Raw genomic sequence first — 17,944 nt, 5'->3', positions numbered from 1 at the left:
TCAAAAACTTCAAAACTGGCGAAAAATTTACTATTATTGGTGACATGTTTTGAAGCACCATTATCTATAAACCAATCGTAGCTGCTTTCTTCAAATGAAAAAACTTCTTCGTGAAGAGCTAATAATGAATTATTTGCAATAACATTATCTCTATCTTGAAGATTTATATTTTGCTTTGGCTTAGCTGGCCTACCATCGGCAATCCACTTTCGACAATTTTTCACCCAGTGACCATTTTGATGACAGTAGTTGCACTTTCCAATTTGTCTTCTACTTTTAAAAATCGGTTTGGCTCTAGTTACTTTTGCTTCTAATGCTTCTTGATTTAATGATTCACTAAAACTTGAATCTTTCTTTATCTCTCTTTCATGAGTACACAACTGTGTTGTTAGTTCATCTAGAGTTCTTTTTTCATCATTCAAAAGTAGCCAACTTGATTTAAAGGTACGATAATTGAGAGGAAGAGTGTCCAAAATTTTGCAAATTAGCAACATTTCTGGTAGCCGATTTTCACTTTTACTCTCAAGACCACTATTCAAATCATTCCATAAATTTTTGAGCTTTGATAAATGAGCTGACATATCATCATCTGACCAACTAAATTTAAAGAATTGAAGACAAATGCTATAGAGCTGGTTGTCAGAAGAATCTTCAAAAATTTTCTGAAGTTCCAGCCAAACTTCTCTTGCGCTATTAAATCTCATTACCTTTTGTAATGTGTCTTCTGTCATGGAATGGGTTAACACCATCATCGCACAGTTATTTGCCTTATTAAAATCTCTGAGATCATCCTTATATTTCTTTTTGATAGTTTCAGAAGCTGTTGGCTCAGGCAGTTCTGGCTTGTCTTTCTTTCCTTCAACAACTTCCAGAGCATCTGCGTGATAATTCAAAACAAACTTAATTCTGTATTTCCAAATTGCCCAATCACTTTTACCACTTAATGGTTTCACTTGGATTTTTCCTTGATCCATTACTTAAAACTAACTGCAATTGCTGACTTTCGGAATATGAATTAACTTAGCACTAACACTTCCGCTTAACTATCGCCAAACTCAATTATTTCATTATTTTAACTTCGCGTAAATAGCTTGCTGGAGTCCATAACCTGTAGAAATTATTGAGTTATGCTAGTATTGACTGAACATGACATCTTTAAGTTAAACTAACTATTTATTCAGTATACTACAAAAAAGAAACAAAATGGAACGATGATCGTAATATATATAAAAATAATAAAGAGCACGGGCTTCATAGGTGAAAGTTAAATTAGTAGTGCTGATGTGCTCCCAGATTTTCTAAATATGTAAATACCAATGTTTTTTCTTTCTTATTAACACATCTACATCAATAATCTTCTCCATTTTAAAAAATGGAAGTTAGCAGGTATTTAAATTGGAAGATATATTAACTATGAACAACATAGGCATCTTATGTATCTAATATTTTAAAAAGACAAGTTCATAATAAACAGTTACAATAGTTTGTCAAATTTCGCATTTGAAAAAATACGAAATTTGAAGAATTTCTTTAAATTTCTAAATATTTGCAAAATTATTTATTAATTTTTTTTTTAAATTTTTGACTTGTTTTCAGCTTAGCAATTTTTAAATTGATGATGATTTATAAATTTTTAATTTGATAAAATTATTAGAACTATTTGAGATTTTACATTATTGAAGACGACCTACACCCATGATTAGCAACTATTATAATTGTAATACTTTTTCAGGGTGCATATCATTTTTAAAAAGTGCTTAATTTTAACTTTTCCGAAATGTGATATTTTTCTTTACCATCTTTATTTTCGCCACAAATTATGCAAAAAAAAACATTGTTCTATTCAACGTTTTCACAATTAATTCCACCCCAATCTATTTCGGCATACCGCCGGTCTGTAATGTATGAAAGTACCATTTGTTTTACATGTTTGATGAAAGACTTGCGGTTCCACACTTGCGTATACTGAGCTGGATTCAGTTGTAAAGATTTTTGACTATCATGTGCAACCCTGCATGCATTTGCAAGAGATTCTCAATTTCAGACTTCATTTCCACCCTCTGTAATAGAATCGAAAAATCTCTCGAATTTTCGATGATTATGGGGACCAACTAAACATTGTAAATTTTTTTTCTCTATTAGTGATAGAAAATTTCATTTCTCTTGTTAATTTCATTGTTTGCGACGCTCCATCATCTTCGTCATTGTAAATAAAACTGGATAGAACCATGAATTGTCAAAAACTTGCCAAGCCTGTCTAATTATGATATTTTTCAAAATATTTTTTGAGTGCTTGAAAAGTGCTTAAAAGGTGCTTATTTTTTGTTGAAAAATTTGTCTGCGCACCCTGTTTTTTATGACAGCATGTGAATAATACTGAGAACAAATGCTTTGTGTGACAATTTTTTACTATCTCATTACAGCCAAATGCAAATGATTCTGGCCATAGCAAATTCTAATCCTGATATTTTAGACCAACTTGGACGTAATGGTCAAGCTATTAGACGAATTATTTCACAGCTCCAAAAATTAGAATCACTAAAAGTAAGTATTCTAAATATCTTACTATTTTATTTGTGAAAGGGAAAACGTCTTAATAGTTTTCTCTTTTTAGTACTTTATTCTTCAAGTGTTGCATAATATAGGGGGGATTTTAAATAGATTTAATAAAAAATAATGTAAAATCGTATTTTTTACTATTCATTATTGGAAATTGTTTTTACATATACACTGAGTGGCCAAATTATTATGACCACCTCAGAGTTTTATGCAAATGAGTTATTGCGTCACAGCGCTGCCGCTAGAGGGCAAGATAACTATAACACGGGAATGCTGGACAAGTGAGTCATCAGTTATACTGTGTTGCATGCTCAGATATAGGAAAGAAAAGGGATTTGACTGAATTTCAATGTGGAATGATTGTGGGTGCGAGATGTGTCGGAAGGAGTATCAGCAAAACGGCTGCAGTTGTGAAGTGTTCTAGAGCAGCAGTTGTTATTGTGTGCAAAGAATGGACAATCAAGCAAAAAACCGGGTCTCAACGTCAGACCTGTGGTCGTTACAGGGTACTGAATGCTCGATCAGAGAGAAGGCTGGCCAGGGTTGGACAGTGCAACAGGAGAGCAACAGTGCGACAAATTGCAAGTGATCTTAATCAAGGAGCAACAGTGAACGACTGTGAACGGACTGTTCGACGCACATCGCGCTGTCTAGGGTATGGAAGCAGACAACCTGTTCATAAGCCTCTACTGTCTGCTTTAAATAAGCGCAGACGTCTCCAATTTGCAAAGGACCACAAACATTGGACAGTAGATGACTGGAAGAGGGTCATGTGGTCCGATGAATCACGATTTCAAGTGCATCGCGCAGGTGGCAGGATGAGAATATGGAGAAAACAGCACGAAAGCATGGACCCTAACTGCATTGCCACGACACTTCAAGCTGGTGGTGGCAACGTTATGGTAAGGGGAATGTTCTCTTGGTATTAAATGGATCCTTTAATTCCTGTACCACAACGCCTTAATGCCCAAGGGTATTTAAGTATCATCGCAGATCAAGCACATCCGTTTATGTCAATGGAGTACTCTGGTGGGGATGGATACTTCCAGCAGGACAACACTACTTGTCATAAAGCTGGCATTGTCCTCAGATGGTTCGAAGAGCATGACGGATAATTTAACTTGCTTCGTTGGCCAGCACAATCCCCAGATCTCAATCCAATTGAGAATTTGTGGGATGAAATTGAACAGGTGCTCAGACAGATGGATCCAATACCATCAAATTTGCAGGAATTGGCAATTGCAGTTCAGCGAGCATGGTCTGGCATGCCTTCTACCATCTACCAACATCTCATAGAATCTATGCCCAGACGAATTAAGGCAGTAATACTCGCAAAAGGTGGCCCAACAGCGTACTGAAGGGGTGGTCATAATAATTTGGCCACTCAGTGTATTTGTTAAGCTGAAACTTGTTAATAACTTGTCTAAAACTTGTAATTTATGTTCTGAAAGACAAATGGAAAAGCACAATTTGAAGAATTGAAACTAGATTACTTTATACTAAATCATAAGTTTCGTAATGCTGTTTTTTTTTTTAAATTATTATTATTATTACATTCAGGCAAGTCAATTGCGTCATTTTTTCAGCACTTTATATTTTTAAAATTTAAGAATTTTTTTTTATTGTTTCAATTTTGCCTGTTTTCTGAATTAACTATAGCACAGCATTTTAATGGACCGTTTCTAATGAACTTCATTCTTTTATTGTCACTTTTGTCCTGTACGATAGGACAGATAGCCAGTAACTTTGAAAACTGTGATTTCAACGTTAAAAGTAGATTTCGGGACTAAGAACAATGTTGTTGTTTTTTTCTGTTTCTCTTTTGCTTTTTATTAGCTTTAATTTTTATAAGCATTTTTGAAAGAGCTCTTTTAATGAACATTATTCTTTTATGGTCACTTTTTTCTAAAAAATACAACAATGTGAAAAAGTTAAATTGCGATTTTTAGCCTTAAATCTTTTATTTAAAATTTAGAATGATTTTTGTTTTGATTTCTATCTAGCTTTTTCTTTTTCAAAAAACTTTTGTTTTTATAGACGCTTTTATTCTGACGTGGCAATTAAGAGGATTTCTATTAGACTTTAAACTTCACTTTTTCTCGAAAATATGGTAATTGGAAAATTGCGAGCTTTAAAAATTTCTTTCAAAAATTAATTTCTTTTTCCTGTTTTGCTTTTGTATAAAATCTTCATTTATGGCTGTTTTAATGATAGCACTGCATTTTTAAAAGCGTTTCTGATAGACATTATCTCTTCAAACATTTTATGGATAATTTTTTCTGGAAATTATTATTTTTAGCATTAAAGTTTTGTTTTAAGAATCAAGACAATGTGTGTTTGTTTTTTTCGATTTCTCTTTTTTTTTTCCAACTTTACAACTTAAGATGTTTTTTTAATGGCCTCATAGTTGGTCAGTTTTTTTATTTATCTTAAATATTTCTAATTATTTCAATATCTAATTATCTTTATTATCTTAAACATAAGTTTTTTCTTTACCTCATACCAGTAATGCAGCTAAGTTTTGATTATTTCTCAATAATGCCTAAACTTATTTATATATAAAAATTATTTATAAATTTATTTTTTTTTTAAAATGTTGCTATTTGACTGCCAAATATTCGGGATTTTGCTGATACTTTTGGTTGAATATTCGGTGTTCAGCTAAATCACTATTCACTTCATCCCTACAAGAAAGATTACTGAGAAAGTAATCCTGCAATAATTTTGGAAGTTTGAAGAAAAAAAATGAGCATTTGAAGTTTCACTTTTGGTTATCTAAACACACTTTTTTCTGTTATTCTAATCTTAAATAACTGATGCAGGTGAGGCCCTTCATTCCCTTAGGGTACGCTTGTAATGTCTATTCCTATTTTAAGTTGTTTGTGGCACTTAGTATATAAAACTATCTAATTTTGATACCTTGAGCAAATGTTGTTTAAGTGTAAAATATTCAAGTGAGTTAGGGCTCTTGTGTATTTAATTCAACCTTGCAAAATAAGTCTTAAAACTATAGTTTAATGGCAAATTTTTTTTTAAAATTATATTTTATTTATTAGCAAAATGAATTTATAATTTGTTAATAATTAACAAAATGAATATTAATTTTGTTTTTGTTAAACTATGCTAACAGCTCAAAAAATACAAACTTCATGTTCTAAAATAAAAGTAAATGGTTTTAAGCTTTCAAAGACTTTATCTTGTTATAAAATTTTTTATCTAAACTCATTATTTTCTTTATAATGGAAAAAAAATTGCTTCTAAAACACACTCTGTAACTCTCTCTGCATAATCATCATTTAAAAAAATTACAGTTTTAAAAATTACTCATCTTTACTTCGATAAATAAATAATACATGTTTAAAAATTTTAATTATTTATTCTGTGTTTATTTATTTCCTTAAAATAAAGTTCTTCAAGTATTAGAGCATTTACATTATCTTCTTTATCAATATAAAATAATGCTGTCAGTTATCCAAAGTACTTATCTCTATTTGCCTCTATTCAGTAAAAAGCATCTTTTAACATTTTATTTATTTAATTTTAGCTCTAGAGATTAATTCTATAGAAATGGTTTATAGGACTTCTTTTCATTTGAGTGCCATACTAAACTATTAAATGATAATTTGAGATGAAAATTTTAAAGTGATAATAGTTTTTACAACAACATATATTACAATTTTGTGTTTGCATAACTCAATTTATGAAGAAAAATGCTATTACTACAGATGAGAACTGAAAGAATAAATCATTATTTATATAAATTGTAGTATGTACTTTGCCCTTGGATCTGTTTTAAAGCTGTTTATTTGATTATAATATTTTGGTTGGTTTTAACAGTTGGGGACTAATAATTTAATCAAGAGATAATAAAAAAACACTATAAATATTTTTTAATTTTGAAAAACATTATTTAACATGTTAAGACTTGAAAATCTCTATATTTTATATAATAGCCTATTTTAAAATCAATGAAATAGACTACTATCATAAGTTAAACTTAGAATATATGTTTTTAAGTATAAATTTTAAAGAAAGACAAAATATAAATTAGTAAATGGGGGGTTTTATTAATAAGTTTTATAAAAACTATTTTTTTAAACCTTTCTGTATTCCTTTAACTAATTTAAATTGAAAGAAAATAAGAATTTTTTTTTCTTTGTTTGAATTGAAAGCAAATGACTGAAGAAAGCAAAAGAGAAAATGATGAAAAACTTTGGAATCAGTGGTTGATGAAATATAAAAAAAGGATAGAGCAAGATATTGCATGCTATGAAGGGGATACACAGAGTTACCTGACTGAAAGACTCAATCTTTTGAAAAACAGTAATCCAAGGTTCGTATTTTTTTCTCCTGGCTTATCAGACACTTTTGGGATTTTTAATAAATCAAATGCCTGTTATTTAGATACTCATTTAGTGCCTATGAAATTACATAGCTAAATCTTGTTTTGCAATTTTTTTTAAATATATGGTAGAATTTAAATTATCTGAAGTGATTGGGACTGAACTTATTTGGATGATCAGAGTATTCAGATAATAAAGATAATTGTTTTAAATCAATTTTCGTAAATAAAATTTTAAAAGCAAAAAGATTTTGTTTAAGAATTGTTTCATTTAATTTTTATGTAACCATTAAATAAATTTTTTTTTGTTGTTAAATTAAATGTGTTAATGCAATGTTTTTGTTAAAGTGTAAATGTAAGTTATTTTAAAGTTCAAATGCATTATTGCCTCTGTTATCAGCACTCCTATACTCCATTTTTATATAAGCCATTAGTGAAAAACATTTATTTAGTTGTAAATCTGATTTCATTGATTATTGAAGTTGATTTCGTTGATTTATATCCCTATAAAAGCTTATTATGACTTTCTCCTACTGTGCAATACTAAATTTTTATTACTAAGATAACATGGGTGCTTTTTAGCAGAAGTATAAGCCATACTAAACTAAAAAGACAAATAAATCAAGAAAAAATTCAATTTTCAAATTTCTGTAGTAAATTCAATCAACGAACTTCACCAACTAATAAAACATCAATTTCTTACGAACATAAAATCATTATTTTTTGTAGTTATGCAAAGTAAAAAGTGTTTTTGTTTTATTTCGTATAATCCATCGTAAATCGTCATTACACATTAAATATCTTATCGTAAATATGCATACCTCATGTATATAAATGGATCATATATACAGTTGAATCTTGATACATCGTTCCCGTATCTTTCGTTTTATGTATGTATCGTCTTATTTCAATGCTCCCCTTACGAATTATATTCTTTTAATTAGCCATTTAAATCATCTAGGGTTCAAAAATTCTACTAACATTTCATTCAAAGGTGAAAACAGTATCTCTTGATAATGGAGAAATATGAGGATTTGTTACAGTTTGGGGAAAAAGCTTTAAACATCAGATTTGATATGCTTCAGTTGATGAAAATATTAATACTTATGGTTAAAGAAATGGTTGCGCAAGGTAAGAAGTGCAAAGTGATACCAATGAAAATGGCAAAACCAAACTACAATCAATGTGTAGAACCACAACTATAAACAATTTGTAGAAGGACTCAAAGCCTTTGAAATAATGAGAAACTTTCTGTATTCACACAAGCTTACAGAAAATGAACTGTAATAGGTTAAAAGTGACAAAATTTTATTGTTTGAACTGAAAAGAAAAGATAGTATTCAAACCGAAATTGCGAAATATTTTTAATAAATAGATGTGTTTATTCATCTTTCTTTTTCAAACTAAATATTTTTATCTTAAGTACATAATTTTTTTTTCCAATTATAATTTTTTATAAACATTGTAAGATTATAAATTTTCAAATCCATTACTTGTTCAATAATTTCCATACATTTTCAAGTCGTTATTTGATATTTTATGTTTAACCGCATTCATAGATTTCCTGTATCTATTGTTTGCAATGAATGGTCTCTTGAGAAAGGATCATTCGAGGTTCTACTGTGTATGCCTCTTGTATGTATCACATAAACTATGACTGTTAAGTGTTAGTGTTAAAGAGGATTTCATTTAAATTAAGGAATCATATCAAACTACAAAAATCATTTCTTTTTTGTCTTGAAAATTTAATTTTAACTGATATATAAACAAAAAATATTTGCATATAATGCATAAAAGCATCAAGGCATTATGAACTTTTATAAATCTCACTAGCATTTATGGATTGCATGTGGAATTTTAACATAATATTGATCAACATTTTATACTTACCTTGTACAAAAATTTAACCTTCTTTAAGTTCAGCTATTTCCACCACAGTATATTATTGACAAGGTTGAAAGGATAAAAAAGATTTGGTTCAAATATTCAAGGCTCTACTGTATCTATATATATATATTTTAATGTTAATCAAATAGCTTAAATACTTAAAAATGCTTTTTTCATTTTAGATTTATTTTACGTAACTACATTCTCCAAGCTGCTATAGAAAAGGCAGAAAAGGGGGATTTCAGTGAAGTACAAAAGTTGGTGGAAATAGTGAAAAATCCATATGAAAGCACTCATGTTGAAGGTGCTGCTAATGTTACAACACGGGCTAACACCACGGAAAACGAAGGTAGTTAATGGTTATTTAATTTAATAAATTGTAGCTTCGATATTTTCATAATCAGGATAAATAATTATGATCTCTACAAAAATATATTAGTGTTTCATAAAAATTGTTTTGTGAAACAATCTATCATAATATTTATTTAAAACTTAAACAATTTAGTTTGTGAAATGTGAAATATTATCTAAGTAAGATTATGGTAATATTTTTATTGTAAATATGGATATTCTTTATTTTAAAGTGAATGAATGCATTTAAAAGTGAATAATGTATGTTTTATTAAACTGAAGACATTTATGTTCAAATATGCAGAATGTTTCAAAATTGTGGATTAAGATGCTTTTAGTAAAGGTAGTATAAAGGTGGTTATTTATGTTAGGAGGTAATCTAAACTGCTGTTTGTAGAAAATGCAACACCATGAAAGAATCATTAGAATCAAATGAAATTTAATGCAGAAACGACTTGTACTGATACAAATAAATGATGAAATTTTCAAAACAAAAGAAACAAATTAAGCGTCCGAAATCAGTATTTGGTGCAGCCACCACGCGCTGCAATAAGTGCTGCTATACGACGTGGCATGGAGTCAAACAGATGTTGAATATCTGCTTGAGGAAGAGAATTCCATATCGCTTGTATGCGCAACCAAAGTTCGTCTTTGGAAACTGCAGGACGCGGATCACGAGTGAGACGCCGACCAACCATATCCCACACGTGCTCAATAGGCGACATATCCGGCGAATAAGCAGGCCAAGGAAGAAGTTGCATGCGTTGTGCTGAACAGAAGTATCTAACAGTCCGCGCAACATGTGGGCGTGCATTATCCTGCTGAAAGATAGCTCCAGGGATGCCTTGAAGGAAAGGAACGACTTCGGGCTGTAGCACTTCACGGACGTATCTGTTGCTATTGAGATTACCCTCAATTCGTATCAAATTGGATCGTCCATGATACGAAATCGCACCCCAGACCATAACTCCGGGTGTTCGACCACTATGTTGTTCAATAATACACTCAGGAAGGCAGCGTTGACCGGCATAACGTCTAACACGAACACGGCCATCATGGGTCCACAAATTGAAGCGTGATTCATCTGAAAAGACAACTTGGTGCCAATCAGCTCGCCAGTCTCTGTGCTCAAGAGCCCACTGCCGACGCAGCCGTCGATGATCCGCCGTGAGGGGAATCCTGTATAATGGCACCCTTGCACGCAATCCACGGCGCAGCAGACGACGACGAATTGACGAAGCCGACAATTGTACACCTGTAGCAGTAGACCAATGTGCTGCCAGCTGCCTGGAGGAAGCTGTGCGATCATTCACCGCCATGCGGAGCAGGTGTCGATCATCGCGCTCTGACGTCACCTTCTGTCGTCCAGTGCCTGTTTTTCGAGTTGTTCGGTGCTCGTCGGTCCACTGCTTCCAAACTCGCATCACTGTGGAACTGTTCCGCTGCATACGAGCTGCTATTGCGCGATAGGAAAATCCTCCTTCTCGAAGGCCGATTATCCTCCCTCGTTCAAACTCCGTAAGTTGCTTGAATTTCTTATTCTTCCGTCGTGGAGGCATACTCAGGTCTCACTAAACGTTTGCCACTAACAAATAATCATAGACTATTTTCAACGTCCCGCTACAGCACTTTATTTATACGCTTTCAGCATCAATTCAGAGGGCGCTGCGCGCGCCACGCACTCGCGATGGCTCTGAAACTTTATTAATTTGCATAATATCCTATAATTGACATTTGCTGCGAATTTCATTTGATTCTGATGATTCCTTCATGGTGTTGCATTTTCTACAAACAGCAGTTTATATATAAAGACAGGTAATCTATATTTGAATAATATACAGTGCGCAAAAAAATAAACAGACCACCCTGAATAATTTTTGATCTAATGATTGGATGTTCACGTTCTAGGACTTAATCTCAATGGTTCAAAGGTAATAAATATGGCTTTTTTCTACTGATTTTGACTTTTTACACTCAAAATATAAGAGGTAGCCACAATGTGGGAAATGCAGTCCCCGTATTTTGGTCAGAGGAGTGGTTCAAAGTATGGATTATATTAATGTTAATTTTACTTTTTGCACTCTCACTATACTTCAAGAACTTTTAAAGCGAATTGAAAATTTTTTGCATGTTATTATAAAATTCATTTATTTAAAGATTATTTCCTACAAAAAATAACTTTAAACAAATATTAAGTATTATATTTAATAAAAGTTTTTAAAAAAAAATTTGAACTGTTAGAAATACAATTTTTCAGATCGTTTTTAAGAATGTAATTTTACCTGGAAAAATACATAATTTAAGCAAAATTAGTCAAATAGTTCCTAAAAAATTGAATTTTAAATTTACAACTTTTTTAAATTTTGATTTGAGTTCACCCCCTAGAACCATTACGATTGATTCCTAGAACGTGAAAACCCGATCAATAGATCAAAAGTTATTCAGGATAGTCCATTTGCTTTTTTGCACACTGTATATCTTCTAAAATTTGTCAATGTACCAATGTACATCAACATTTATCTATGTACTAGGTATCATTAAAATAAGGTCTATTTCTTTTATATTCCTGCCTTTTCATTCACCTAAATCTAAATTAATTTCCTTTATTTAAATTAATAATTTTTCTACGAAATTTATCTCATACTTTTTATTATCACCACAGAGTAATTCTCAAGTTCTAATTGTATAATCTTTTAATTCTAATTTTGTTATCAAGTTTACCTTGAAAGATTCTATGTAGAGGTAAATAATGACTTTTTGTATTCAATTAACCTAAAAATTTTAAAAGCTATGCGAAATTATGCTGTATAATTTTCTCACTGATAAATTATTACATGTTAAAACATGTCATCAACGAAATGAACTTACCAAGTGTCATGAAGACTTTTAAGAAAAGTATCTTTTCGAACAGTTTAAGTTACTATATGGTTTATTTGTTGAATAAAGGAAATGTGTAGCTTTGGTATTTGTTGTAAATAAGCATTTTTAACCATTGTAATATATGTTCTGCATCTTAATTGAGTTATACAATACTGTTTTTTTTTAAGTGAAAATATTATCCATGATATAGTTTTATTTGGTTGTAAATAGAAAATAATTATTAATGTTACAGCATCAACATCGAAGGAGTTCATCTCGTCTTGTGAACCTCTCAATAAAGCACCTTCTTGGGTATTTTCTGTTAAAGTGTCTTGATCTTCGTAGAAGGCACACATAGAATGTGTGTCCTACAATATAAAGTATGTTATGCTTTTGTGAGTTCTCCAGTTGCAAAATAGCTAACTTTGATTTTAGACAAAATTTATTAGTGTATCTAAGGCCCACATATTTCAAACCCATTGGTTTCAGACTTCCACTTGCCAAAAACTTATAAATCATCAAAATTTCTGTAATCTAAAATTTAAATTTTAAAACTTTTGCTAAATCTGGTTAATGAGACATTTACATAAATGTGATTCTTTTGCCAGTTTGATTCTTTTGGTTTGGAGGATTTTCATTATTTTGAATATTTGGCATTGTAACAGTAATCCGCTAATATCTTTATTCTTATTCACACAATTTTAATATCAAGCATCAATTTTCGTATTTATCTGATTGAAAATTTAACGCTGCCATTCGTATTCGCATGATTTAAAAATAGAATATTGCAATTTGTATTTTTGCTTTTTTAAAATCCTATATTGTGATTCGTATTCATGCGTTTGTAATATCTAATTTTCATATTTATACCCGATTTTAAAGCCACACATTGCGATTCTTTTTCACACAATATTAAAATCCAATATCTTGATTATTGTAAGAACTAAGATTTTTCTTAAATTAGTCACCATAACATTTTCCAATGGCAGATAATTTAATTATAAATGTTAGTTCAAAAAATTTTTAATATTAAACATGTATGGTATATAAATTAATATCTTAATATAGATTTTTTGCACATAAAATTTTCCATGTTTTTCATGCACTCCTTTTAAGGGGGGTCACTATCACCCCTTAAAAAGAAATATACATTTATATTTGTTGTACTTACCACCAAATTATATTTTTTGTACTTACTGTTAGTATAAATTTTAATGATTTTAGTGATACAAAAACAACGAAAACAAGTTAACAAAACATTAACTTTCATACATCTAGAGTGTAGCATTTCAAGCGGTATTCTTCTGTGCCTAGTGTTCCATGTTATTAGATAGAGAAACGGTATATAGTGGAAAAATATTTTTCCATTTCCATTACCAGGGATGAGATTCTTCCGCGGATTCGCGGATTTCCGCTTTTTCTCAGATTTTTCCATTTTTCTCGCTAATTTCCGCCGAAATTTTTTTTTTGCACAAGTTAAAATATTTTATGAGGAATTTAATTTTCCGCGGAGCGAAATTATTGAAGTCCTCATTCCTCCCTCTGAAGTTTCTCTAAAAATCATTTCCTTGGGATAAAACTGGTTGACCTTTATACAGGGATGAGATTTTTTTCGCTTTTTTCTATCGAATTTCAGCCTTTTTATCAAAAACTCAGATTCTTTAAAAGTTTCGTTTTTTTTACTTATTTATTTATAAATATCCCGTTTTTTTTTAAAAAAATTCAGTCGTTGAAGTCAAATTAATATATTTATTTACGATTTTCAAAGAAAAACAGAAAATTCAAACTACGTCCTAACTGCTAATCCTTCCGCATGTTTACTTATATTAGCTATTTTCTCCGATTTCACGCATAGAAAATAAGATTTTCCGTATTTTTTATCCGTCGGCCGGATAGCTCGTATTTTCGTAATTTAGACGTCGCTGCTTTTTGTATTCTGGAGAGAAAGCAAAAAAAAAAAAAAAAAATAGAGGTGAATTTGTGGTGAAAATATTTATTTGCTCATTCAATTAATCTTGTAAATTTTTACTTATTGTGTAAACAAAAAACAATTCAAACAATCCTTTTAGAAATCCCAAGTCCCGACTCCGCAAATATCTTGATTTTTATTCACGTGATTTTAATATCAATCATCAATTTTCGTATTTACCTGATTTAAAAGTTGCGCATTGCAATTCTTATTTACGCTTTTTAAATATCGTACATTATGACTCGGATTTACGAGATTTAAAAATCTAATATCGTGTTTTGTATTTTCGCATTTTTAAAATCGCGATTTTATTATTAAACATCGATTTTCGTATTTACCTGATTTAAAAGTTGAACGTTGCGATTCTTATTCAGGCCATTTAAATATTGCGATTCTTATTTACGAGATTTAAAAAGCCAATTTCTCGATTTGCATTTACGAGCTTTTAAAACCCTATGTAGCTACCCGAGCTTAAAATCCAATGTCGTGATTCATTTTTGCGGTTGTAATATCGCGCGATTTTAAAATTATGCATCTTGATCTAAAAATTACGCATCATGATTTGTATTTTCGCATTTTTTAAATTCGATGTAGAGTTTTATATGCACGTGATTTAAAAGCCTCATATCGGGACTTATAATCACATGGATTACAAGTTTAAACAAAAATTAGACAAAAAAAGTGCGATATATATATATATATATATATATATATATATATATATATATATATATATATATATATATATATATATATATATATATATATATATATATATATATATATATATATATATATATATATATATATATATATATATATATATATATATATATATATATATATATATATATATATATATATATTTGGATTTCCTCTTTTTTACTTTCTGACTACTCTCATCCCTGCATTACTACCGTAGCATCAAATGTCCACTTTGCTTCTGTTAATTTAAATATTTAATTTTACTTCTAAACATTAACCCAGTCGTATTACGATTACCACTCAAAACTATAAAGTCCCTTGATGTTCAAACAAAGATGAGGGTTTTTACTTGAGGTCATTGTTGAATGCTTAATAAATTTCAAATATTTATTTATTGCTAATAAATATTGTACTAATATCAACAAAATAATGAACCTAATCTCAGAACTTGTTTTAAAAAAATATGAAATTAACAGAATAATTGATAATAATGCAACTTTTTTTTGTTAGTGCACTTGTATAATTATCATTTAAGATATTTAACTTTTGATGAAAAAATAATGCTCTTGTTCTGAGCAGTTATTTTCAATCAATAACAAATGCCCATGAAACTTTGAAATTTATATATATGAAAAATATAACAAATAGCATATGCTTTAATCCGAAATAACTCGGTTTTAATTATTTCTTTAATATTTTTGCTAAATCTAATAACTTTTAGCCAATTGGAGCTGTAAGTGCAAAAGTGATTGATGCTTATTTTCAAAATGATTTCAAACCTGAATTTCAGTTCCTACATTTCAATGTAGTATTCAGTACAGACATTCTTATGCACGTTAAAACAGCATTGTGATTGCGTAATAGGAAACATGATTTCATCAGTTGTTATAATGGAAGAGTTGTTATAATGGAGAGTGGTACTAAAAATGATTAAATGTATAATACATTGTTGTTGATAAAATTTTTATCAATACATTTTTTTTTAATTTTGCAGATATTTAAAAAATCTTCAAGGTGATATAAAGTTGTTTCTCAAATGACAGTGGCATTTTAAAAGCTGGCAACAGATGAATGCTAACTTGATGACAAGAGTAAATGACAATTCTCCTTGAGTGTTTTGGGAATGTTGAAATTTTTATACTGTTATTAGTTTTTAATGTTTGCTTGTAATGCTATACAAGAATATTAGTATTATGTTATAAAAATAAATTATGTAAATTTTTGTATGAAATAAAATATTTTTATATATAGAAAATATATTTTCATATTACATCCATGCATCACTTATTAAAGTTGTTACAACGACAAAAAGTTTTTTTAAGGAAACATGTTAAAATTGAAAGATTTTATGTTAGACTTGTACAAATTTTGTCAACATGTGAGGGCATATAGGGTAAACTAACCAGTGAAGGAACACTTAAGCTTCGCTTGTCTTTTAAAAATCATATTAATTTCAAAATTCGTAATTTTAGTTAAATGACAGTGTCAACATATTTGTTACTAATTGCAAATTAAGAAAAAAAAATTGTAGAGCACTTACATAATATTGTTTTAAAGTTTTGGAGGTTCAAATAGCAAGTAGTAAGAAGACCAAGTGAAGGAACAGCTCTTACCAGTGAATGAACACCCAGTAAGGGAACACTTAATTTTGGTTGATTTTTAATGCTCTTTATGAATTTATAAGTCTTACAAATATTTAAAATCAAGCCTATTCTTGAAATTACAACATATAAATACTTGGAAAATGTTAACTTTTTTTTGTAATCATGAATTGCAAATTAAAGTGTCAACATATTTACACATACTGTTCATTCACTTGGAAATCTATGCCCAGTAAGGGAACATGCCTGTTCCCTCACTGGTTAGAAGTTGTTTTTCGTATTTTTAGCATATTTTTGATGCGGAACATTATTAAAGGTACAAGCAAATTAAATTTTATCTTTTATTTTCATTAACTTAGAAAAAAACCCTATAAAGGAACACTTGTTCCTTCACTGGTTTTTCATCGTTTGGTGATCCAGTGAATAAACACCCCCTTATCTCGGTACTTTATTATGCTATGATGCCTAGAAAAAAATAAAACGTAACTTTAATAACTATATTTTTAATTCTCGTTTTCACAGTGAGAAAAATAAAACTATTACATGCAATTAATTCCACTTCAAACATATAAATACAAACACTCACCTTATAATTTTTCAAAGAAACAAGGTGTTGCAGAGATAATAACAAATTCAAAAATTTTTTCCAGAGAAGTCTATTTGACCAGGTAATCCAAAACATTGCTAGATGACTTCCTATTGTTTGGCAGTAAGCTATTGTTACCCATCAATCTAAAGAAAAACTTTCAAATTCTTATTTTTAATCAATATGTATGAAATGTTCCTTCACTGGGTAGTGTTCCTTCACTGGTTGGTTTACCCTATGAGAGAATTTAAAATCAAAAATGCTTTGATGAGAGAAATGAATCTAGCAGAAAAATAAATTGTGTGCAGCATCTAACGTAGTTGATAATAGCTATCAAGGCTTTCAAATGGAGGGATGCAAAAGATTAAGATGATGTCTAAATCAATGGAACTTGAATGGAAAATAAAATTATATTCGAATTCATTTCCCGTATTTTTTATTCTTCTCAAGAAAATGCATATACAAGGTTGAAACAAAGAAGTTATAGGATTACTATCTGCCAAAAATTACAAATCCACTTCTTACTATTGCAAAATGCATGTATCCCTTTGTGGACATATCTTCTGAAGAAATAATTTCCCTGTCGACAGAGTTAGCATCCTCAGTACAGTGGGAACAAATCTATATTGAAACTCAGAGACTTGAAGAACAGCGGTACTTTGTCAGATATATTAAGTCCATTATAAAGTTTAAAGAAATTATTAAAAATTTAATTCATGATTAAAAAAGTGTGAACAATGATACAGGCTTAAAATATTTACTAGAAAACGTTACGATTGGATAGGATTAAACAAGAGTTTTATTAAAAAAATGTAAGAGGATAAACCACCATTTTGTCTTTTTTAAATAAAACTGGGAAATATTAGCAAGCTTGTCTGACATTGAAATATTACATACTAGACGCATATCATGAAAACAATCAGAAATTATTCAAAATGGGATCAACTGAAGTGAATGGGGGGGGGGAATATCTGTTCTTTTAGTCTTCTATTTTATCTCTAATAAATTGATGCATAAATTAAGTATGCAAAGAAGTATGTATCCATAATATATTCAATAATTCTGATAATTTTATCTTTACTTCT

At 29.9% G+C, this 17,944-nt stretch overlaps 1 protein-coding gene across 1 annotated transcript in view; it reads left to right on the top strand.

Moving 5' to 3' along the window:
- Positions 1-15,927, top strand: part of LOC107446631 (protein adenylyltransferase SelO-1, mitochondrial) — a 44,680-nt gene extending 28,753 nt beyond the window's left edge. The window contains exons 10-14 of the mRNA XM_043038923.3: positions 2,424-2,544; positions 6,732-6,892; positions 8,971-9,137; positions 12,252-12,378; positions 15,667-15,927. Coding sequence (XP_042894857.2) covers positions 2,424-2,544; positions 6,732-6,892; positions 8,971-9,137; positions 12,252-12,334 — 532 coding nt within the window. The 3' untranslated portion in view covers positions 12,335-12,378; positions 15,667-15,927. The remainder of the gene's footprint in view (positions 1-2,423; positions 2,545-6,731; positions 6,893-8,970; positions 9,138-12,251; positions 12,379-15,666) is intronic.
- Positions 15,928-17,944: the final 2,017 nt, after the last annotated feature.

Source organism: Parasteatoda tepidariorum, chromosome 3 (genome assembly GCF_982258835.1).
Source record: "Parasteatoda tepidariorum strain Cologne lab strain chromosome 3, Ptep-v5.0, whole genome shotgun sequence".
NCBI lineage: Eukaryota > Metazoa > Arthropoda > Arachnida > Araneae > Theridiidae > Parasteatoda > Parasteatoda tepidariorum.
The sequence above is the reverse complement of the archived record's forward strand: the minus strand, read 5'-3'. Positions and strand labels throughout refer to the sequence as shown.